This window comes from Stenella coeruleoalba (genome assembly GCF_951394435.1).
Source record: "Stenella coeruleoalba genome assembly, chromosome: 1".
In the NCBI taxonomy this organism is placed as follows: Eukaryota; Metazoa; Chordata; class Mammalia; order Artiodactyla; family Delphinidae; genus Stenella; species Stenella coeruleoalba.
In genome coordinates, this window is record NC_137169.1 from 67,806,913 (window position 1) to 67,832,211 (window position 25,299).

General features: G+C 35.3%; 1 protein-coding gene across 5 annotated transcripts in view; it reads left to right on the plus strand.

Moving 5' to 3' along the window:
• Window positions 1-24,520, plus strand: part of DNAJB4 (DnaJ heat shock protein family (Hsp40) member B4) — a 41,827-nt gene extending 17,307 nt beyond the window's left edge. For 2 of the 5 annotated variants that reach the window (XM_079907472.1, XM_079907470.1), the window contains exons 2-4: window positions 6,476-7,029; window positions 20,400-20,968; window positions 22,352-24,520. In XM_079907472.1, the coding sequence (XP_079763598.1) occupies window positions 20,534-20,968; window positions 22,352-22,585 (669 nt within the window). In that variant the 5' untranslated portion in view covers window positions 6,476-7,029; window positions 20,400-20,533 and the 3' untranslated portion in view covers window positions 22,586-24,520. Of the gene's footprint in view, window positions 1-6,269; window positions 7,030-12,551; window positions 13,144-20,399; window positions 20,969-22,351 lie in introns of those variants that run through there. The other 3 variants (XM_079907471.1, XM_079907469.1, XM_079907473.1) reach the window with 3 other exon arrangements.
• The last annotated feature ends 779 nt before the right edge of the window (window positions 24,521-25,299 follow it).

A 25,299-nucleotide genomic window follows, 5' to 3' on the forward strand; every position in this document is an offset into this window, starting at 1 on the left:
TAAAGTGTGCATTGTGAAAATTTGATATATGTATACACTGTGAAAGGACTTCTCCCCTCTAATTGAAACATCCATCACCTCACATATTTATCTTTTTTTTTTTTTAGCCGTGCCCCGCAACTTGTGGGATCCTACTTCCCCAACCAGGGATTGAACCTGGGCCCTCAGCAGTGAGAACTTAGAGTCCTAACCACTGGACTGCCAGGGAATTCCCTCTATCTTTTTTAAAATATATAATGCTTCACGAATTTGCGTGTTATCCTTGGGCAGGGGCCATACTAATCTTCTCTGTATTATGCCAATTATATGTACAGCTGAAGTCAGCACTGGAATACTATTTTATGAGTAAAAATGAACTTTTTAAAAATTTTATTGTATTTTATTATTTTATTTTTTTGCGGTACGTGGGCCTCTCACTGCTGTGGCCTCTCCCATTGCGGAGCACAGGCTCCGGACGCGCAGGCTCAGCGGCCATGGCTCACGGGCCCAGCCGCTCCATGGCATGTGGGATCCTCCCGGACCGGGGCACAAACCCGCGTTCCCTGCATCGGCAGGTGGACTCTCAACCACTGCGCCACCAGGGAAGCCCAAATTTTATTTTATTTTTGGCCATGCAGCATGGCTTGTGGGATCTTAGTTACGTAAGCATGGAGTCCGAACTACTGGACCACCAGGGAATTCCCAGAAATGAACTTTTCTTTATTATTCATCTGTTAAGATTTGGTTTTCCCTAAATATGCATGTCAGAGATGTGTATGTATGATATACTTAAGTTTATAGGTTAAGGTTTCTGAAAAGTTGGATCATAGCACTGGGAATTGGAAGGAACCTCTAGATCTACACTGTCTAATACAGTAGTCACTAGCCACATGAAGGCAAGTGCCTGAAATGTGGCTGTCTGAACTGAGATGTTGTGTAAGTGTAAAATTCACACTGGATTCTGAAGACTTAGTACAAAAAAAAGAATTGTAAAATATATCTTACTGATAATTTTTTATTGACTACATGTTGTAGTATATGATATCTTAGATTTATTGAGTTAAATATATACATTATTAAAATTTCACATTTCTTTTATTAAAATGTGGATTATAAAAATGTTTCAGTAACACATGTGGCTTGCATTTGCAGCTCACTTTATTTGTAGCTCACTGCTGGACAGCACTACTCTAAGTTATGTGATCTTTCAACATGATCAAATACCAATTTACAACACCTATTTAAAGTGACCTAGAAACTCTATAGTTTCTTTTGGCTTTCTGATTCAATATTGAAAAATATTGTACAGACACTTTCTTTTTTTTTATTAATTAAAAAAAATGTGGGGGGGCCACACTACGCAGCATGCAGGATCCCAGTTCCCCCACCAGGGATTGAACCCACACCCCCTGCAGTAGAAGTGTGGAGTCCCGACCACTGGACCACCAGGGAAGTCCCAGAACACTTTAATTCTAAGATGTTAAGAAAGTATGAGATTAGCTCACTGTATATTCATTAGTCCTGTGGTAAGCTTTTCAGTAACTTCTTATAAAAGAGGGTTAGAAAGAAGGGCAAGTTATTATTGGGCTATTTTATTAGGAAACTTTTTAATATCACCACAGAATAAAATCAGTTCTACACTCCCCAAAAAGGAAATGCTTTTTTAAAAAGCAGAAAATATTTCTTATGCCTGGGTATCTCCAGATAACTCTAGTATTTTTTATAAAATGATTAAAGCAGTTTTATTTATTTTAAAGGCATGTACTTTAAAAATTTGTTTTAATATTATTTTAAATCTTTTTTTGGGTAAATACTGTTAAATTGGTCAAATTGAATGTGTAAATTCTATTATAGTGCTTTGTGCCAGGAAAAGTATTGTAAAATCAAGCAATGAAGGACTTCCCTGGTGGCACAGTGGTTAAGAATCCACCTACCAATGCAGGGGACACAGGTTCAAGCCCTGGTCTGGGAAGATCCTACATGCCGTGGAGCAACTAAGCCCGTGCGCCACAACTACTGAGCCCACACCCCACAACTACTGAGCCTGTGTGCCAAGAGCCCATGCTCCACAACAAGAGAAGCCACCGGAATGAGAAATGAGAAGCCCATGCACTGCAATGAAGAGCAGTTCCCACAATGCAGGGGACATGGGTTCGATCCCTGGTCCGGGAAGATCCCACGTGCCGTGGAGCAACTAAGCCTGTGTGCCACAACTACTGAGCCTGCGGGCCACAACTACTGAAACCTGCGTGCCTAGAGCTCATGCTCCGCAACAAGAGAAGCCACCTCAGTGAAAAGCCTGTGCACCGCAACAAAGAGTAGCCGCCGCTCACCACAACTAGAGAAAGCCCATGTGCAGCAACGAAGACCCAACAAAGCCATAAATTAATAAATTTGAAGTACACATATAGTACACCAAAAATTTTAAATAATTAAATAAATAAAATACACAGAGAAGACTGGCACAAGAAAAAAAAAGCAATGACACAGAATCAAAACTTGGGAATTACTAATATAACTATAGTGAATAAAGTACTGGGAAATTTAGGCGGTATAGACAGTATTCCAAGGCGAATTATGATTGATAAAGCTCTTCTTCCTATCAACTTTTTAGGTTAGTTCGACATCTTTTACTGGTGCTCTTGGAAGCTTACAAATATTAATGAAATTTTTTACCTTAATAGAATTAATTTCACTAGCTTACTAAGACAACTAAAAAAGTAATTTCACTAGCTTCAAAGTAAATTGGCACTTAAGAAATGAAGCAAGCTTTTGAATAAAATTTATTTCAAAGACCTAACAAGTTAGCACTTTTTTTTTTAGCACTTTTTGAAGAACATGAACGAGCAGTCATTAAGTAAAAAAGTGACATTCAAAACTTTCAGCAATCTGACCGTAACTTTTATCTGTCAGCTTCCTAAATCATACGATTTAATCTGACCACTCTTTTTGCTGTATCAAATGATTTTATGCTTTTTGCTTCTGGCCTTTGAGTTCTTGGTCCAAATCACAAACCCTCCCCCTTGCTCTCTTTCTTTCTAAATTGTATCAATCTTTCAAGATCCTCACTTTTTTTTTTTTCTGAAACCTTTCCCATCCCCACCACTCTGCCCAAAATGAGCATATAATTAACATTTGTATAGTATTTTACTTTTCGTAAAGCCCTTTCCATATTGTCTCATTCTATATGTCAGTCTAATGAGGTGGATGATGTTATTCATTTTGGAGAATAAGGGAATAATACCTGATTTTTCCAGAACTTTGTATAAACGCTGAGTAGCAAAACTAAGAATACTGGAACCAAATCCTCTCATTCCAAGTTTGATGCTCTTTCCTCTCTGCCTCAATGGTCCCTTTACTCCTATAATAGTTACATAACACCTATTTGGCCTTTAATTGTTTACTGTCTTTGTATCAAACTAACTTGATTGTCAGCTATAGATTTGAAGGGATATGTACAGATTTGTACATGGGGAATGGGAATAAATGGAAAAGATGATGAGAGCTGAATACATCTCGATAATAGAATCAAAGAGGTCATTAAGAACTCCTTACCAGGCCATTTGCTTTTCTGAAAGCATTATATTTTTTAAAGTATGATACCCAGACTTTCTTCTTTTCCTCTAGCCAAAATAACTACCTACCCTAGTGCCCAAATTTTAGTATAATTTTTAAGAGGGAGCTAAAAAGAGAGGGCTTCCCTGACCACCCTGGCTAAAGTAGCCACTTTCCATCTCTGTCTTAGCAACATTTAAAATTTTTCTTTAAGGTACTTCAAATTATCTGAAATTTTATTATTTATTTTTTAACTTGTTTATTGGTTGTCTTCTCCCACCAGAATATGAGTTGAATGAGAGCAAGGATATTGTCTGTCTAGTTTATAGCACATAGTATGCACTCAGTAAACATTTGCTGAATGATTGAGATACTTTATTAATGGAGAATGTTCCCTATGGTCATAGCCATCAGATACTATAAAATGGGCACTCACATGCTATTATTGACTGCCTAATTCCAAATTCAAGTCCAAATTACTGTAGTTACCCAAAGAAGGACATTTATCGTTAAGAAAAAAGACAGGGTTTCCAGAACAGTTTAATTTTAAGTAGATGGCATTTAATGACTTAAAGACACTTGCCTTAAGTTTGCTTTTTCTGTTTTGTAAACGTGGATGGAGTAAGAAATGAATCTTTTCAAAAATTTTTAATTTTTTTCCCTAAAGTTAAAGTTGCATTTGTAACCATGACAAAATTTTTAGGTTTTATAACTTACGCTCAAAATTTGAAGCCTTTCCACAGGAATGAGAATATAGAATCTAAGTTCCAAACTAGCAGTCAAGCAATTTGCTATAAGAAATCTATGATAATGATTCCTCAGTGCTGGAAGGAGTTTTAGGAAAGTATAAAATGTAGAGGTAAAATATATTCTATTATTAGATGGCCATAGTTTGATTATATGTAATTATTTAGGTATTATCTAAAACGCAGGCCAAATATTAGGACACCAGCCTGGTAGTACTCCTTATGTTAATATTGGAACAATGTCTATTTAAGTATTGTTTAAAATATCTTAACTCAGGCTTCCCTGGTGGTGCAATGGTTAAGAATCTGCCTGCCAGTGCAGGGGACACAGGTTCAAGCCCTGGTCCAGGAAGATCCCACATGCTGCGGAGCAACTAAGCCCGTGTGCCGCAGCTACTGATCCTGAGCTCTAGAGCCCATGAGCCATAACTACTGAACTCACGTGCCACAACTACTGAAGTACGTGCACCTAGAGCCTGTGCTCCACAACAAGAGAAGCCACCACAAGGAGAAGCCCGCACACCGCAACGAAGAGTAGCCCCCGCTCACCGCAACTAGAGAAAGCCTGCACGCAGTAACAAAGACCCAACACAGCCAAAAATAAATAAATAAGTAAATTAAAAAAAATTAAAAAATATCTTAACTCACTATTAAATTGCTAGCCATTGAAAAGCTCTTTGAAATCTTATCACTACTTTCAATATCAGATGTGTGTGCATATATATAGATTACATATGGGAAAGCATACGGAAGTGTTTGATAAACTGTAAACTAATATATAACTGTTATTATTACAGAGAAGACATAGCACAGTTTTGTTGTTGTTGTTGTTTTTTGGCGGTACGCGGGCCTCTCACTGTTGTGGCCTCTCCCGTTGCGGAGCGCAGGCTCAGCGGCCATGGCTCACGGGCCCAGCCGCTCCGCGGCATGTGGGATCCTCCCAGACCGGAGCACAAACCCGTGTCCCCTGCATCGGCAGGCAGACTCTCAACCACTGCGCCACCAGGGAAGCCCCACAGTTATTTTTTTAATACTAAGAGACTAAAATTCAGTGATGAAGGTCTGAAAAGGGAACATGGCAAGGGGCATGATCTTAGAGGATGCCTGCCTGAGTCCTTTGGGGGTGATTCTGGTAGTTACTCTAATGCATTATACCAAGTAAAATTTCCTCAGTAAAGAGAGATGATTGGTCAATAGACCTTCAAGTGGTAGCAGAATAGTTTGTATAGCTTAAAATAATGAAAACAACTTATATGTATACGTCATTATATAAATTTTAGTGCTTTCATGTGTATTATTTGATTCTCACAATAACATGTGTGAGATAGGAATTCAAAGAAATTAAATGATTTGCCTAAATTACCTACTAAATGGCAGAGCTGAGATTAGGAACCAAGCATTGAAATGCTTAAGTCTTTATTATTTAACTTATACTTTAGACATTTGTAGCCCCTTTATGCTAGTCCACTAGTAGGAATTGACGATTCAGTGATAAATAATAGTTTTCCCTAGGCATCTTTCAAGTAATATAGTACGATTGAGGTATATGAGGCAGCAACAGAAATCAAGGCTGGAGGGATTTTCTGACTCTCAAATCAAAGATATATATTTTAAAAATATAAATACAACTTTTTATCCATTTATTTTTAAATTGACAAATAGGCTTTATTTTTTCGATCAGTTTTATGATCACAGCACGATTGAGTGGAAGGTACAAAGATTTCCCATAAACCTCCTGCTTCTAAACATGCATAGCCCCCCCCCCCCATTATCAACATCTCCCACTAGATGGAACGATGAACTTATATTGATACATTATTATCACCCAGAGTCCGTAATTTACATTAGGTTTCACTCTTGGAGTTGTATATTCTATGGGTTTGGACAAATATATAATGACATTTGCCTACCATTCAGTATTATACTGAGTAGTTTCACTACCTTAAAATCCTCTGTACTCCACCTATTGATCCTTCCCTTTCCACTAACCCCTGGCAACCACTGATCTTTTTATTGTCTCCATAGTTTTGCCTTTGCAAAATGTTACATAGTATGTAGCCTTTTCAGACTGGCTTCTTTCACTTAGTAATATGCACTTATTTAAGTTTCCTCCATGTTTTTATATGGCTTGATAGCTCATTTCTTTATATTTTCTTGTTTTTAAATTTATTATTTTTTTCTGCCTGCCAATGCAGGGGACACGGGTTCGAGCCCTGGTCTGGGAAGATCCCACGTGCCGCGGAGCAACTGGGCCCGTGAGCCACAATTACTGAGCCTGCGCGTGCGATGAAGAGTGGCCCCTTCTTGCCACAACTAGAGAAAGCCCTTGCACAGAAACGAAGACCCAACACAGCCATTAATTAATTAATTATTTTAAAAAATTATTATTTTTTAAACTCATTTCTGTTTAGTGCTGAATAGTGTTCCATTGCCTGAATGGGATTTTACCACAGTTTATCTATTCACCTACTGAAGGACATCTTGGTTGCTTCCAAGTTTTGGCAGTTATGAATAAAGCTGCTATAAACATTCATGTGCAGGTTTTTGTGTGGATATTGGTTTTCAACTCCTTTGTGTAAATACCAAGAAGCACGATTACCAGACCACATGATGGATGTATTTTTTGTAAGAAATCACCAAACTTTCTTCCAAAGTGGAAGACATTCCTGTCATCAATGAAAGAGAGTTCCTGTTGCTCTACGCCAGCATTTGGTATTGCCAGTGTTCTGGATTTTTGCCGTTCTAGTAGGTGTGTTATGGTATCTTATTGTTTTAATATGCATTTCCCTGATGACATACATTGTGGAGCATCTTTTCCTATGCTTATTTGCCGTCTGTATATCTTCTTTGGTGAGGTGTCTGTTAAGGTCTAAAAAATGTTAACCCATTTTTTAACTGAGTTGTTTGTTTTCTTATTGTTGAGTTTTGGAGTTCTTTATGTATTTTGGATAACAGTCCTTTACCAGATATGTCTTTTGAAATATTTTCTTCCAGTCTGTGGCTTGCCTTTTCATTCTTTTGACAGTGTCTTTGTCAACAGAAAATTGTAATTTTAACGAAATCCAGCTTATGAATTCTTTCTTTCATGAATTGTTCCTTTGGTATCATATTTAAAAAACATTGCCAAACCCAAGATCATCTAGATTTTTTCCTATGTTCTAGGAGTTTTATCATTTGCATTTTACGTTTACGTCTGTGATCCATTTTGAGTTAATTTTTGTGAAGGGTATAAAGTCTGTATCTAGAGTCATTTCTTTGCAAGTGGATGTCCAGTTGTTCAAACACTATTTTTTCTCTATTATATTGCCTTCAATCCTTTGTCAAAGATCAGTTAACTATACTTACATGAGTCTATTTCTGGGCTCCCTATTCTGTTTTATTGACCTTTTTGCCTTTCCTGATCTATTGTTCTTTCACCAATACCACACTGTCTTGGTACGGTATTTGAAATACACTGCATTTGAATACAATGGATGCTACCTATATGATGTCTTAATGATTCTAAATTTAACAGAGAGTCAAGATGAGTAAGTAGAAAATAACTGGAATATTTGGAAAAAGCCAATTCTTCTTAGTTGGATAGCTTTTCTGTGAGTGGATGTATATGCTTGTAAATAAGGGCATTTTGTTATACATATGGTATAGTAATCATTTTTCCAGGAAAAAATTCTTCTAGTTCATATGATGAAATCATTTTTATCATTACAGTAGCTAACACTTGCATGGACTGCACTATCCACATTTAAGTGCATCAAACATTTATCTCATTTAATCCTCATAACAGCCCTGCAAAGTAGGTGTTAATGTTAATCCCATTGGACAGATAAGGAAACTGAGGCACAGAACGGTTAAGTCCAAGGCCACACAACTAGTAAGTGGTGTTGCCAGGATTCTAATACAGGCAGTCTGTCTCCAAAGTGTGTGCTTTTACCTACTACACTGTCAATATTCCCTGATAAACCTTAGCAGATTTTATAACCACTATTCAAATATCTCAAGCACTGTTAACAAGGTATAATAGAGCCTCAGTTTGCTTATTCTTGGATAAGAAGTATCAGGGAATGGAAGTCATAATTTACTAATATTAATACTAAATGAGAAATTTCAGTTCTGAATGTACCGAGTTAACTAAATATTGACAGAAAAAGTTTTCAGCAGGAACAACGGTAAACTATTAGAAATCATTTGTATTCAAGTATTGCTGTGATGATCTAAATTTTAATAGTAATTTCTTCTGAGACTCTAGAAGGCTTACTGTCTTTCTCTGTACTAATTTTCTTGTAAACTGAGAAATGATTTGTGAATTGAAGAAATAAAACTTACTTTTTTATTGTCTGTGAATAAAGCCAAAGTAGAAGGTGGAGATTGTCAGTTGAATGACTAGTTTTATACTTTCAGGGTTTTTTTTTTTTTTTTTGCGGTACGCGGGCCTCTCCCGTTGCGGAGCACAGGCTCCGGACGTGCAGGCTCAGCGGCCATGGCTCACGGGCCCAGCCGCTCCGCGGCATGTGGGATCCTCCTGGACCGGGGCACGAACCCGTGTCCCCTACATCGGCAGGCAGACTCTCAACCACTGCGCCACCAAGGAAGCCCCAGGGGGTTTTTTTGTAGTTAAAATACTATTATCTTTAGCTCTCATTCTCTAAACATGTTTAATATTTAAACTGTGGTGATAAAATCAGAAAGGACACATACTTCTGTAAAAATAATTTATCTGTACTTATTAAAGCATAATATCCCAAATAAGGACGTTTTATTAAAGTTATTAAAAATAAAATGTAATGTCATTAGAATATTTACTTAATTCTGGCCCTCGACTCCCTAAAAGAGAGTGATACACTTCCCTCAAATATATTATTAAGCACAAAAGTTTTGTTGCTATTAACTTTTATAAACAAAATATAAACATACTTAAGTTTTATGATTTTATTGAAAAAATTAAAATCATTTCTTTAAAATACATTGTAACTTGTCTTTCAGTTAGAGATGAACCACGTCTACCCCAGCATGAGAACTTGACCTTGTAAACTATAAACATTAAAAAGAAGAATCTCACCCTTTGTAATTTTCTTTTAATAAAGGGAAGAGAATTGTGTTTTCATGGAATAATCTCATCAATGTTTGAGTAATAAAAATAAAAAAATACAAACACTAATTTCATATCCTTGTTAAAAATATAGCAGCCTTAAAGAAATTAAAGAAAAAAAAAAGGGTGTTCCTAACTCGTTAGTTTTTGTTCTCTTCAAATTTTCTGCCACACATACACATACCTATAAAATTAAATAAGCACTGATTTATGTGATTTTTAAACAGTGTTTCAAATAGACTTATTATGTAATTTTTTTGTTTTTATTTTTACTTTTAAAAGCACACTTATTAGATGAGCTTTGCTTACATCTCTGCTCCATTTTCCCTACAGGCTGCCATTACTCTTTGCTTTACACACTCTATTTTTGTCATGATAATTATTTACAGGGATGACAATTGCTCTTGCGCCCCCCCATCCCCCCCAAAACAACAACCCACATTCATCTCATCTCAAACAAACTTGGATGAAGAAGATTGAATGTAAAGTGATTGTGTAATGGATTTTCAACTTTTAAGTGTATGTAAGAGTAAAATGTCTCTCAAGTACTATGTAGTATAATAATGACCACATTGATCCATTACCCTATTGCGTGTAATTGCAATGGGTATATTTGTATATATAATTTTTTCTTTGAATTATTTCTTAAGAAATTTCCAGGTATATTTACAGTGCTTCTAAAATCATTTTAAATAACAATTCCCAAATGTTTGAAAGAATTATTTACACTGCTCATTTTACCAAAACCTAGCTAGATTATTTTACCAAAACCTAGCTAGATTATTTTACTATTTAAAGTCTTAAAATTATAATTTCTTCCGTATTAACTTGGAATTTCCAAGTTGAGGGGAATTCTTGCATTTCAACACTACTACTATAATCCTTTTGTGTGCTTATGATATTTGAAAAAAAATATGAAAATCCTTTATCACCGTTCTCTATGTGTGAAGAGCCAGATTTCTTTCCATTTGTTAACATGTAATGCATTTTTCAGAGATGTGAAAGATCTAGCCTTTGGGTTCTGAAATCAGTTAATATGTCAAGTCCTGATAATATTTCTGGCTCTCTGAAAATGATTGAATCAGATAAGAATCTGTTTTTTTTTTAGTTCCCAGCATTACCCACCAGAACAATTCAGAATTTTCATATTACTATACCAGTGTTCTTTGGTAATAAATATTTAAAGGAACTCTCTTGGAAATTAGTTCTAGAATAGATGATTTTTATTATATTTTTACTCTACTCTCAATGCTGATCATTGCGCTGGATTCCAACTTGCAATATGCTTTTTTAAAAAGCAGGAGTCTTAAGGTGACTTTGGATATTAGCATTTTTCCTTAAGTTTTCTGGATTTGAAAGTTTATCTTTTGACATTGACTATTCCTTGGTGGGACTAAAAAAAATTGCTGAATAGCTGACAAACCTCTGTAACCTGTAAGTAGGCTAGATAAATACGATACCTTTCTATACCAAGGTGTTTCTAGAGTTTTGAGAAATAGTAAATCCTAGCTGTCAAAATGCACAAAGAGGAACATTATGAAAGAATTGCTGAATCATTAATGTAAGGCTGATTGGTGTATAGAGTAGGTGTTCCCATATTTTTAAAGGTTAGTATGTGATCACCACCCTTTCTTTATACTCTAAACATACAGGTACATTTACTTTTTCTCATAACTGTTCTGTTTTCTTTTAATTTTACAGACTTAAGATATTCAATACAGTGCTCTGTACAATTCTTTTGACATTTTCTTATGTCACACTAACATTTAGCAGCGATTACCTAAAGTGGTATGATAGGAAGGTTTTGTTTTGTTATTTATTTATTTATTTTTGGCTGTGCTGGGTCGTCGTTGCTGCGCTCAGGCTTTCTCTAGTTGTGGCAAGTGGGGGCTACTCATTGCGATGCACGGGTTTCTCACTGCGGTGGCTTCTCTTGTTGCAGAACACGGGCTCTAGGCACGCGGGCTTCAGTAGTTGTGGCATACGGGCTCAGTAGCTGTGGCTCGCGGGCTCTAGAGCGCAGGCTCAGTAGTTGTGGCACACAGGCTTAGCTGCTCTGCTGCATGTGGGGTTTTCCTGGACCAGGGCTCAAACCCGTGTCCCCTGCATTGGTAGGCAGGTTCTTAACCACTGCGCTGCGCCACCAGGGAAGCCCAGGAAGGTTTTTATTTTATTCTTTTTTCTTTCTGTGTTTTCCAAAATCTTCAGTTAGCATTTATATTTATAATTAGGGAAACTGTGGGTTTTTTTGTTTTTGTTTTGTTTTTTTGCGGTACGCGGGCCTCTCACTGTTGTGGCCTCTCCCGTTGCGGAGCACAGGCTCTGGACGCGCAGGCTCAGCGGCCATGGCTCACGGGTCCAGCCGCTCCGCGGCATGTGGGATCTTCCCGGACTGGGGCACGAACCCGTGTCCCCTGCATCGGCAGGCGGACTCTCAACCACTGTACCACCAGGGAAAACCGGGAAAGTGTGTTTTTAAAAGAAAAAATATCTCTCATATTATGCCTCATAAATAGCATATCCAGATTTTAAGCTGATCCAGTTAAAGTCTTAAAAGAAACATGAGTTTTTACTGTCTGTAACCTGATACTTTCTCCTATCATTCCTGAAGCAAGACAAAAATTCTTTAAATAGTGACCCTAGGAGTGGGGAGGGCAGATCTCATTCTGTTTTAGTTGAAGTAACTAAAATCAGATATGAAGCTTTCAGAAGTTATTAGTTTGCCTGAACTATTAACTCTTCTATACTACAAAAAAAAGAGTTAATATCATCAGCTAAAGTCATATTTAAGTCCTTTACTGACTTTAAAACCTTGCTTTTGATATTTATGATATGTAGACTTTTACAATGCCAAATTCCTGGCATTTCTGATTGATAGACCCTAGGAATTTTGAAAATGACACAAATTATTTGACAATTTTAATTTAAACAAACCATATTTTAGTATTGTATACCTTACATTTGAATAACTTGAAGTTGAGATTAATATACCTAAAATAAGTATTTTTATTTGTATAATAACTTTAACTTATTTTAATGGTAAGATACTTAATGGCTATAATGATTTTTTTTGTTGCTTTCTTACCTAGAATGGAGTAAATAAATGTGTAGTTAGGACATTCTGTGCTGAAATATTGGTTTCTTAATCCACTTGGCCTCTTAAAAAGGACATAAAAATGGTAGAGCCAGAAGGAAAATGAATAGTTAATCGTGGAGGAGGAGAAAACCTAGCTCAATACTTTGACTAGAGGCAGCTGGGGAAGTGACGTCCTGTAGCATTTGCTGTTCTAGAAAGTACAGAGACACGTAGTGAAAATGGGAGGATCTAGAAGGAGGCCGTCTCCTGTGTAGTGTATATTTATCTGTAAGTGAGCTGTTGGGGAAGGAATTAAATACAGAGACACTGTCTGCGTGCTGCCTTAAGACAGCAAAGCTGAATTGCTGATTTGCTTTAACTTTTAAAATACCCAGCTTGGTTTATTTTTCTTAGAATCATTGTATTGCTAAGACTGGGGACGCTGTTTTCTTTCACAAAGGGAATCTAAGTTCATTTCAAGGCATTCGAAATGGGGAAAGACTATTATTGCATTTTGGGAATTGAAAAAGGAGCTTCAGATGAAGATATTAAAAAGGCTTACCGAAAACAAGCCCTCAGATTTCATCCGGACAAGAACAAATCTCCTCAGGCAGAGGAAAAATTTAAAGAGGTCGCAGAAGCTTATGAAGTATTGAGTGATCCTAAAAAGAGAGAAATATATGATCAGTTTGGGGAGGAAGGTAAGTATTCAGTGTACATCTTTCTGTTTCTCCAGCTCTGTCTCTCTTTTTTCTCTCTCAGCCTTCTGGTTATTAAATTAAATTCTCTGACATTTCAAAAGTAGAAAGACAAATAATGGATGAAAACAAGATTTCATCTCTGATCATATGAATGAATGTTATATAGCTATGAATGAAATGTATTTGTTTGCCTTTTTTTGGATTTTGACATTTTGTAATATGTATATTCTACCATTAGATTTATAATGTTAACATTATATTCGAAAAGAAACCTTAAATTCCCATACTCATTAAGAAATTGTGTCAAAAGTCTTATGCAACCTGTTTTGTTTTCTAAAGAATTTTCTGTCAGAACCAGTAAAGATTCTTTAGTCATTTAAAATCTTAAGATTGGCAGTTCAAATTCTGGGTAGTTTATATTTTATTCACGAAAACAAAAGAAGTTTTTTGCCTTTCTTATGGCAAAGCTAGTTTAAATTAAACAGGACAGAATCGTCTCTCTGAGAAGCCGAAGGCCCAGGCATTTAGCTGTAGTTGTTTTTGGCATTCTGCCTGGAGAGGAAAGAATTTTCCTGATGTCATAAAATACCAGAACAAGTTTTTAGCTTAATTGTAAACAGTAATTGTGTGCCAAGAAAATGAGATCTCAGAAATATAATTTTTTGACCTAAAATGGCCACCTAGTTAGAACAATTATTGATTTACTTTAAGGTAACATTATTTCTTTTAAAATTTTACTATCTAGGTATAGAGGAAGGCATGATAACTTCCCTTTCCTCTCCCTGCCACACTTTTGTTTCTTGGATTGTGAGATCAGAAACTAGTTGAATACAGTAAATGGGAATAATTGAAGATTATCCTTTTATCATTCTGGATTTTAAAGTGTTTATCCATCATCTCCATATAATTGTAGCTATAAAGTAAGACTATTTTAAATCGCTAATTTAACAACAACACTTCAATTTCTACAGGTTCTGGGATTTTCAACGTTTTATATCAGGACTAAGTTGTTTTATTACTAATTTTTCTCCCCAGATGTTTTTTTTTAAATCATTGTAGTTATGAAAACTGTTTTCGGGTTTTTTGCTTCCTTTATTGCATTTAATGTTAAATTTTCCTAATTAGAAATATAGCCTAAAGTATAGTGAAGTAGCGACTGCTTATTTTGAGTTAAAACATTAAATTTAGATAAGCAGGGTGATTGTGTAGAGGGTTTTTTGTTGTTGTTTTTTGTTTTTGATCTGAGTTGCCCCAAATTGCAGTTTCTGCTGCCAGTTTTGGTGTGATGAGGACCTGCAGTGTCAGGTTCTTACAAAGTAAATATTGAAAAAAGCAAATAGTGGGCAGTTCAATCCTGTTGGTTCCTTATGGCCATACTACTCAAAATACTATGATTTGGTTCTTCTCAAAACCTAAGCAGGATTCTGAGATACTACTAACCATATACTACTCTTTCTGAAGAAGTTATTTTGTAATTTTGTAAAGAAATCTACAAACATGCAGTAACACAATAAATTCCCATGAAAAAGCAAATATCCACTGATTTAATCCCCATCTCACAAATAGCTCAAATCTCTCTATAACTAAACCATAAGATTCAGTGTTTACTAAGGATATTTGCAGAATTTTCAAGTCACCAAATGATACATTTTTCTTGGCTTAATATTACCTCTTAATAGTGTTTTTCTTGGGTGATATTTCTCCAGTTTGATTTTTACTGAGCATCACCAGTGAGTGAATTTAAAAAAGACTAAAACAGGATCATGTGTGTACCCCAAATCTTTTTTTGTTCTTGACTCAGGTAATTGATGTAAGCAATAGAGGTAATAGGGAAGAATAAGTTTTTTAAAGCATTGAAATATATTATTCAGAAATATCATTCTCTAGTTATGTTACTTTAAAATACAGTTAAATGAAAGTTATTCGATTATGTTTTAGAAATTATCTTCCTTTACAGAAAAGCATTATATTTACTTATCCTTTATTTAAAATACCTGGTTACATATACTGTTAAAATGTGGGAAAATACTTTTTGTCTTTGCCTGTCATTGATCTGTTTGTGCCTGCAGGCCTGGTTCCATAGCCCTATGTGTTTCTCTAGAAGTAACATAACAATAATTTTAGGACTGTGGGGCCATTACTAATTTACCTGATATACTTTTTTCCCCCAATTATTGCATTCTTTTGCAAGGCCTGAGACTGTGGAAATAAGGAACCGTGAACTGAGAATTATATGAGTTGAACATGCTAATTTATATATTTAGGACCTACCAGAACCAGTGATCTCAGTATATTTGTGTTTTGAAAATCTCTAATATCCACAATTTTATTTTTTTTATATCTACTTGGTTGTGTTTTTTTTTTTTTTTTAATTCATTTATTTGGTTGCGTTGGATCTTTGTTGCTGCTCGCGGGCTTTCTCTAGTTGCGGAGAGCAGGGGCTCCTCTTTGTTGCGGTGCTCAGGCTTCTCACTGCGGTGGCTTCTCTTGTTGCGGAGCACCAGCTCTAGGCGTGCGGGCTTCAGTAGTTGCGGCGCACAGGCTCAGTGGTTGTGGCTCTTGGGCTCCAGAGCTCAGGCTCAGTATTTGTGGCGCACGGGCTTAGTTGCTCTGCAGCATGTGGGATATTCCCGGACCAGGGATTGAACCCGTGTCCCCTGCATTGGCAGGCGGACTCCTAACCAGTGAGCCATCAGGGAAGCCCCTCTAATATCCACAATTTTAAATTCTGAGTTTTTTAAAGGTTGAATAAAAATAGAGATGTTTTGAAAGTATCATATGACCCAGCATTTCCACTCCTAGGAATCTGTAAAAGAGAAATGAAAATATAGGTCCATAGAAAGACATGTACGTGAGTGTTCACAGCAGCACCATTTGTGATGGCCCCAAATGAAAAAATCCGAAAGTATCATCTTTTAGTGAATGGATAAAATGTGTTGTATATGTATACACACACACACACACACAAATACTACTTAGCAATTAAAAGAACTGATTTAATAAAACATGTTACTAAATGGAATAACCTCATGAACTATGCTAAAAAAGTCAGATATAAATGACTACATATTCTGTTACTCCATTTATATGAAATGCATGGATAAGGCAGATTTATAGAGAAAGATAGCACATCAGTGGTTGCCTAGGGCTAGAGGTGGGAGCAGGGATTAACTACAAATAGAAATGAAAGAACTCTTTGGGTTGATGGAAATGTTTTATAACTGGATTGTAGTGATGGTTGCACAATTCTACAACTTCACTAAAACTGTATATTTACAATGGGTTAATTTTATTGTATGTAATAAATAAAACTATTTTTCCATATAGAGACGTTTCTCCATAGTTGAATCATTTGAAACAAAAAGCAGAACTACAGAAATTGAAAATTGGATTTTGATCCAGTCTCTCCCCTAAAGTTTTAGGTTTAGTTCTGAATTGTTCCGTGATGTCAACAGAAGTTTATATTAAAAGACTTAAAAAAAAAAAAAAAGATTTTCAATAACACATTTTCATAGTAGTCTAGTTTTCTAACATTTCTTTTTCCTTATGCCTTCTTTTTTTATTGTTTATGTTTTACTCAATAACTTAAATACTGAAAGTTAGTATTTATATGATCAAATTTGTGTTTAGTATATTAATCTTTATACTAGCTTGCAGCTTCTGTTCTTCATATAGTTAATCAACTGAATTTATTTACTATATATTTTTTTAAATGAGTATTTACTCATTTTTTGTATTTTTATGAATCAAAGCTGTCTAAAGAATTTCATTATGCTAGTTAACTCTAAGTATTTTTTATAAATCTGGGTTCTTACATATTAGATCTCCTTAAAGAAAGTTTTTAAAGTCCTATAATTTTTTTTCTTTGAAATCCTAATTCTTCTCCAATGCTGCTGCTTTTGATAAACTTTTAATCAACTAACTAATGGATATCATTGTTATGGATAGTATCCCAGACACATAATTGTTTCTGGATTGCAAATTGGTTGATTGGTTGTTTTTTAAATAATAGCTGTCGGTACAGCATACGTAAATGTTGACTCTGGGGTGCATTTCTTGCTCACACGAGTGATGATGATGTCTAGAGAAAATTTTGGATAGCAGAGGGAATCTAGCTGAATATTAAAATTTTCCATGAGCAGTCAGAATGTATGTAGTGAAGAGTTGACTCTGTAGTTGATGACAGGCTTGTTCCAATTCAAGTGCCGGGCAATGCAAGTGATACTTGCATAATAATTCATGTTGTATTGGTGTGAATTTTGGTAGGATTTTTCTCAGTCATAGAGGATACGTAGTTGACTGTTTAGTGTCAAAGCTGCATTGTTAGCTGTTAGCTTTGATAAACGTCACTTCAGACAGTGTGTGAATCTTCTCAGGGACTCTGTAATCCTGATTGAGTTACCATTTTTGGCAGAGGAAGGAAGGGCTTTTAGAGAAAAGCCAAACCCATGATGTAATAACTTAAAATGTTGTTCTTTCTTTTCATGAATCCATTATAGGTCCAAAACATTTAGATTTTGTCTTGTAGAGGGTTAGACCGGGCAGGCTAATTCCTCAATTTACTTTATTAACTCTGTTAAATTATTATACTCTATTTGTGGGATGAAAGATGAAGTGATTGAAATAATTTAGCATTGGTTTAATCACATTGGTAATGACCTTGAGTTATATGATATATATATATATCATTAAAAAAATCTGCCACTAGCTTTTTTTAACATTTGGAGTTATAACTATACCACTAAAATTTATAAAAAGAAGTTTTGGATGAGCTGTGTGTTAAAAGTTCTTGTCCTGCTTGTACTTGTCATTCTGATTCTACAAGGCATATCCCTGAGTGCTATTTGGATATATCATCCAATACATATATTGACAATTTTCAAATTGTTAGATTTCTTTTTGTGTCTCCAGATTTCTATTCACGGATGAAGGTAAAAATTTAAACATCATCTGGCACTGTTGGATGAAGTAGAGTACCTGTATACCTTTTAGTGGAAGTTGCCAAATAGAATAAGACACGTAAAACTCTGTGAAATCATGCTGAGTGACTTCAGTAGAATTTTTTATTATTAAATTTCTCATATATGTGTATGTGTGATTATACTTTATATTGTTTTTGCTTCTGCCTTTTCTCAAATATCTTGACACTCAAAATACATTTTAAAGTTTATTTTTGGAGGCTTTAAGAATTAGTTCATTCCCTTTATTCAATAAACATGAGCGGGGCTTCCCTGATGGCGCAGTGGTTGAGAGTCTGCCTGCCAATGTGGGGGGCACGGGTTCGAGCCCTGGTCTGCGAGGATCCCACATGCCGTGGAGCAACTGGGCCCGTGAGCCACAACTACTGAGCCTGCGCATCTGGAGCCTGTGCTCCACAACAAGAGAGGCCGCGATAGTGAGAGGCCCGCGCACCCGATGAAGAGTGGCCCCCATTCGCTGCAACTAGAGAAAGCCCTCACACAGAAACAAAGACCCAACACAGCCAAATATAAATAAATAAATTTAAATAAATAAATAAACATGAGCGCCTGTCATTTTCAGACCTGTATGCATGAGCAATGCAAAAATGAATAAAATGTATTTCTTGCCCTCAAATTGGTCACTGCTTAAATATATTGGAATCACTTAAATTCTCTTGAATTTTTCTTTACAGTTTCATAATTTTTATATTCTTTTCCTGCTTGTTTCCTTGGTCAGGAATGCCCATAAGGCTCATTCAGAAACTTTGCTGATACTGTAATGATATAAATCCTTGTCAGCATTGATCCCTTAAAAGATCACTATACTGTTGTTCTGTGGGTTTCAGTAGAATCTTCCTTCAGTATGTAGTAGAAAATGCTACTTCAAATATGTAATCTCTTGTGAGCTACTTATTACTTAGTTGAGCTTAAAAAAGAGGATCAAAGGGTCACTATCTTGGGGTCTGAAGCAGGTTGTCCATAATAGACAGAAATAACTAGCCCAAAGGCCTTACATGTCAAAAGAGTTCACAGCTCATGATTTCAGTCTTTTCACATGCTGTTGAAATTAATGCTATCACATGGTATGCCTAGATAAAGAATTTCGTTATCTAGGCTAGGATAACAATTTTAGTGTCTAAAATTTTTTTTCATAGGGTTTTCTGTTATTAGAATTTTTTCCCTTTCTGCCACAAATGAGTTCTATTTAATTCTTAAACAGTGAAAGGTGATCTGAAATACAGATAGTTAGTATAAATATGGTATTTTATATTATTGATTTGTGCTGACTGATTATAATGGTACTCAAAGATTTAGGTTACGTATTTTGCATTGATTACTGAAGACCTTTCAATTGACATCTTTTATTTTTTATTATTATTATTTTTCTATTTTATTGAAGTATAGTTGATTTACAATGTTGTGTTAATTTCTGCTATACAGCAAAATAATTCAGTTTTATATATATATATATATATATATTCTTTTTTATATTCTTTTCCATTATGGCTTATCACAGGATATTGAATACAGTTCCCTGTGCTATACAGTAGGACCTTGTTGTTTATCCATCCTATATATACTAGTTTGCATCTGCTAATCCCGAATTCCCAATTCTTCCCTCCCCCACCCCTTGAATGACATCTTTTAAAAACTTACATTTATATACTTTAGGTTATCAAACCAGTAGCTTATGAGATAAGAGGTTCCCGATTTCTATTTATTTTCTTTTTACCTGTGGAACAAAGACTCAGGAATAATTTATCATTAAAGATGGGGTTTGGGGCTTCCCTGGTGGCGCAGCGGTTAAGAATCCGCCTGCCAGTGCAGGGGACACGGCTTCGAGCCCTGGTTCGGGAGGGTCCCACATGCTGCGGAGCAACTAAGCCCGTGCGCCAGAACTACTGAGTCTGCGCTCTGGAGTCCATGCTCCGCAACAAGAGGAGCCACCGCAATGAAAAATAGCCCCTGCTCTCCGCAACTAGAGAGGGCCCACCTTCAGCAACAAAGACCCAACGCAGCCAAAAATAAATAAAATGAAGTTTTTTAAAAAAACAAACCAGTTTAAAAAAAAAAAAGATGGGGTTTGGAAGAAGAATTTGAAAGATAAAAATTTAACTTAGGGTGGAATGATTGGAAGTTATGTAGCTGTTCTGTATTCAGTTATAATGGCATTTCTGGTCAATATTAATAAATAGCAACCTAAGTTAGCCAAAGTTTATTATTAATACAGTTGTTGAAAGTTTAACTTTCAAGAGTTGTAAGCATTTTTCTAATCATGCTTATCTCTTCATTTAGGGTTGAAAGGAGGGGCAGGAGGTACTGATGGACAAGGAGGTACCTTCCGGTACACCTTTCATGGCGATCCTCATGCCACATTTGCAGCATTTTTCGGAGGTTCCAACCCCTTTGAAATTTTCTTTGGAAGACGGATGGGTGGTGGTAGAGATTCTGATGAAATGGAAGTAGATGGAGATCCTTTTAGCGCCTTTGGATTCAGCATGAATGGATATCCAAGAGACAGGAATTCTGTGGGACCATCCCGCCTCAAACAAGATCCTCCAGTTATTCATGAACTTAGAGTATCACTTGAAGAAATATATAGTGGTTGTACCAAACGGATGAAGATTTCTCGAAAAAGGTTAAACCCTGATGGAAGGAGTTATCGAACTGAGGACAAAATTCTTACCATCGAGATAAAAAAAGGGTGGAAAGAAGGTACCAAAATTACTTTTCCAAGGGAAGGAGATGAAACACCAACTAGTATTCCAGCAGACATTGTTTTTGTCATTAAAGATAAAGATCACCCCAAATTCAAAAGGGATGGATCAAATATAATTTATACTGCTAGAATTAGTTTACGAGAGGTAAGTTGGTAGGACATAGGATTCTGAAACCAAACAGAATTATGCATGTGATCTTAGGGCATTTATCTAAATAATAGCTAACATTAATTTTATGTTTACTACACAATATTTTTAAAATTATCATAAGAACCTTCTGAGGTAGTACCACTATTATACCTCATTTATGGATAAGATTATACTTTCTAAGTTTAGTTATTTATACTAACAATTTAAATCACAATTTTAAGTGAATTATATACTATGAGGCCTAGTCTGGATTAACTCTACTCTGTTTTTTACAAGTATGGTTTATGAGATCTGTACTGTAATCTCATCACCTTAGTCCATGTATAGAATTTTTCCAAAATTGTTAACTTGGGTTAATAATTATATAACAAAAAAAGTATTAAAAGACAAAATAATTTATGAGGGTACTGCTTTAATACATTAGTTCGTATTTGTTCTATTTTTAGGCACTCTTTCTCAAATTGGATTGTAATCCTGCAAATAAGGCCATATCAGTTCCCTGCTTAAAATTCTTAAATGACTCCACATAGCATCTACCATAATGTCTAAACTCTTTATCTTAAAATAAAAGGTTGTTTTTAATCTGATTTCTAACCCTCAATGTATATGCATTTCCCTAAGTTTGATGTATTATTATCTCATATACCTCTGTGTCATTGTCTGAGCTGTACTCTGTGGAACACTGCTGTTCCTCACTCTACCTCAACACCTGCTACTGGTCCAATGCTTACCCCAAACTTACCCCCTGAAGCTAAGGGGGTAGGTTGGGTGCCCTTTCTCTCACAAAAGACTTCTGCACATACTTCTGTGCCAACTTTGTACTGTATTATAATTACTAGTTTGCTTCTGAATTCTTTGTGCATTCCTTGAGGTGGGGTCTGTGTGCATGGTCCCTATGTGCTCAGGCTCTAACAGGAATATATGGCATATAGTAGGTACTCAGTAAATATTTATTGACTAAAACATTAAGTATATTTCTTGTCCTAACATTTTCCCTCTAGAGAAGTTTGTAGTTGCTCCTATCTTATTCTTTCTAGTCCTGAATTTCTCCCTCTTCTCTTCTCTCATTCCATCCCTGCATCTTGAATGTTGTAATAGCAGCCTCAGACAATCCATTTCATTCCAGGGCAATGTGAAAGACATTCTTTCCTCCGTTTTTCCTTTTCTTTTCCTTCCCCTTTTCCTTTCCTTCTTTTGTAAAATGTCTGATTATATGTGTCCTGAAGGGACTTTCTAATGTGGAAAAAGTCTTATAATTATTGATATTCTTTTGGAGGTTAAAAATTTGCCTTAGAGGTATCGTCCTTTACAGCTGGTAATATTTTTGATTAGACTTTTACGTTTTGAAATTTGTTAATTTTATTTGGTCCATTTTAGGCATTGTGTGGCTGCTCATTTAATGTGCCAACAATGGATGGAAGAACCATACCTATGACAATAAATGATATTGTGAAACCTGGAATGAGGCGAAGAATTATCGGATATGGGCTACCGTTTCCAAAAAATCCTGAGCAACGTGGTGACCTTCTAATAGAATTTGAGGTGTCCTTCCCAGATACTATATCCTCATCATCCAAAGAAGTACTTAGGAAACATCTTCCTGCCTCATAGAATGAAAAACTTTGTTACCCATATTTTGATAAGGCACTGAAAATATAAAAGAACTGGCCATTTACTGATGTAGATGTGAATTCTGTATAAAGACATGTAAATTATTTCGAGGGTTCATTAAATTGCATGAATAGACGGGTCAAATAAAAAGGCAAAAGGGATTTTTACAGTTAGAGAAGAAGAGAAAACCATTCACTGTATTTTATTTCATTTCTCCCAAATCAGAAAATTTTAGTATTTTGCTTACATATAAAACTTGTTTCTGTGGAGTTAGTAGATATATTTCTAATAAAGTACTAGGATATCCAAGTACTTTATTTCTTATATCTTTACATTATCAGTATGATAGGTTCTCATTTATGATGGAAATTTAAATTCTTAACAAAACTATACATGTGATAGGTATTTCTAGAAAGTAAAAACCCAAGTCACTTGGAAATCTAGTTAACTAGATTAAAGTCACCCTATGAAATGCTGCTATAGGGCTGGTACCCATAAAAGAATATCCTAATACATATGTTTCACCATTTTGATTTTTAAAGTATGTTGTAGCATTTCTTAATAACATAGTTGTAATGTTCTTAAGGCAGACATTTTCTTCATAAAAAGGATATTAATGGCAATTTATCTCCTGTGGAAATCCCAATTGGCCTGAATTACTGATATTTTAGAAATAGGTTGTTTTTAAAATGCCATATATAATTTTATGCAAGTTGACTATATATCTTGGACTTAATAAATTATAGGTACATTTTATTGTCCACTAGTTAAAAATAATTTGTTTGATAATAAATGTGTTTTTAGAGGAAATATTGCTACTTGGAATTAATTTTCCAATTACACAGCCTTCTATAACTTACTCATAATATGCTATATGTACCATATGCAATTTCCCTAAAAAGAATAAACTACCACTATGGTGTTAAACCAAAATATGGGGAAAATAAACACTAACTGCTGCTTATGAATGATGTTGCTACTACTTGTTATGCATATAAATATTTTACTTTTTCATATGTATAGATTGCATTCTTAGGTGTTTTAATTTTTTACATATATTTACGTTTAAAAACTTATTCTGGGGCTTCCCTGGTAGCACAGTGGTTGAGAGTCCGCCTGCCAATGCAGGGGACACGGGTTCTTGCCCTGGTCCGGGAAGATCCCACATGCCGCGAAGCGGCTGGGCCCGTGAGCCATGGCCGCTGAGCCTGCGCTCCGCAGCGGGAGAGGCCACAACAGTGAGAGGCCCATGTACCGCAAAAAAAAAAAAAAAAAAAAAAGTTATTCTGTTTTCTGTTTTATAGCTATAGTGAGAATGATATTTTGAACCAATGTTTTTGGTTCAAAAGTGATTTTCAGGATGATTGGTATACAAGGTATATTGAGCCCTATCACCTTTCAGCAGAATATTGTCTTCTTTTAGAAATTCAACACATAGGTTTTAATCACCACATGCTTTACCACTTTATTGAGATATAATTTCACCTGCTAAAAAGTTTACCCTTTTAAAGTGTACAATCCAGTGGTTTTAGTATATTCACAGAGTTGTGCAACCACTTTCTAATTCCAGAACATTTTTATCACCCCAGAAAGAAACTGAATAACCATTAGCACTCACTTCGCATTCCTCCAGCCCCTGGCAAACACTAATCTACTTTCTGTCCCTATGGATTTATCTATTCTGGACATTTCCTATAAATGGCATCAAACAATGTTTGGCTCTTTTTTTTTTTTTTTTGGCTTCTTTCACTTAGCATAATGTTTTCAGGGTACATCCATGTTGCATCATGTATCAGTACTTTGTTCTTTCTTTATGGCAGAATAATATTCCATTGTATGATATACCACCTTCTGTTTATCCATTCATTAGTTGATGGGCATTTAGGTTATTTCCACTTTTTGGCTATTATGAATAATGCCACTATGAACATTTTTGTACAAGTTTTTGTGTACATCATTTTTCAATTCTCTTGGGTATGTATATACCTAAGAGTAAAATTGTTGGGAATAACCATATACTTTAGTTGCAAGTGGAAAATGCTTGAAAATACCAGAGAATTCAGCTAATCATGCATATTATTCCATCTAATTCGTAAATGATTCCTTTATAACTTTTCACTGAGTGACATTTAAAACTCCTTAGGGAAGTAAGAACATCATGGAAATTTTCTCACAGGTCTAAAGAGATAAGAGTTGAAAAGCATCAGTCAGAGTGGTAGGTGTGGTTTCTATTTTAAACCCACTGTTATTTATTGTAATTTTCTTGATTAAGCATTTTCTCCCAAGTTAAATAAATGATTTGTAGATTAGATAGATGGATAATCTTTGGATTAAAAAGTATTTTTTTAAAGTACAGAATTATTCTTCTAGTAGTAAAATTAATTTGCATTGCTATAGAAAAACAGTATATCAATATTTTTCATGTCTTTTGAGTATATCAATATCAAATAATGCCTTAGTTTGTAGTAAGTGCCCAATTTTTATTTATTGAATTTGACTTAATGTAAGAGTTTTACAGTTTTCTTATTTACTTAAATTATGAAGGTACTTTTGATTTTAAAATGTTCTCTTTAAATTCAACCAAGTTCTTGGATACCTGGATAGTTTTGAAGTACTGTGGATCTCAGTAAGCTAATTGATAAACATGTTTACCTACCTTTCCTACAACTAAAATTTGATTGGTACATCATCTCTGTAGCTGTTAGAATTTTGGT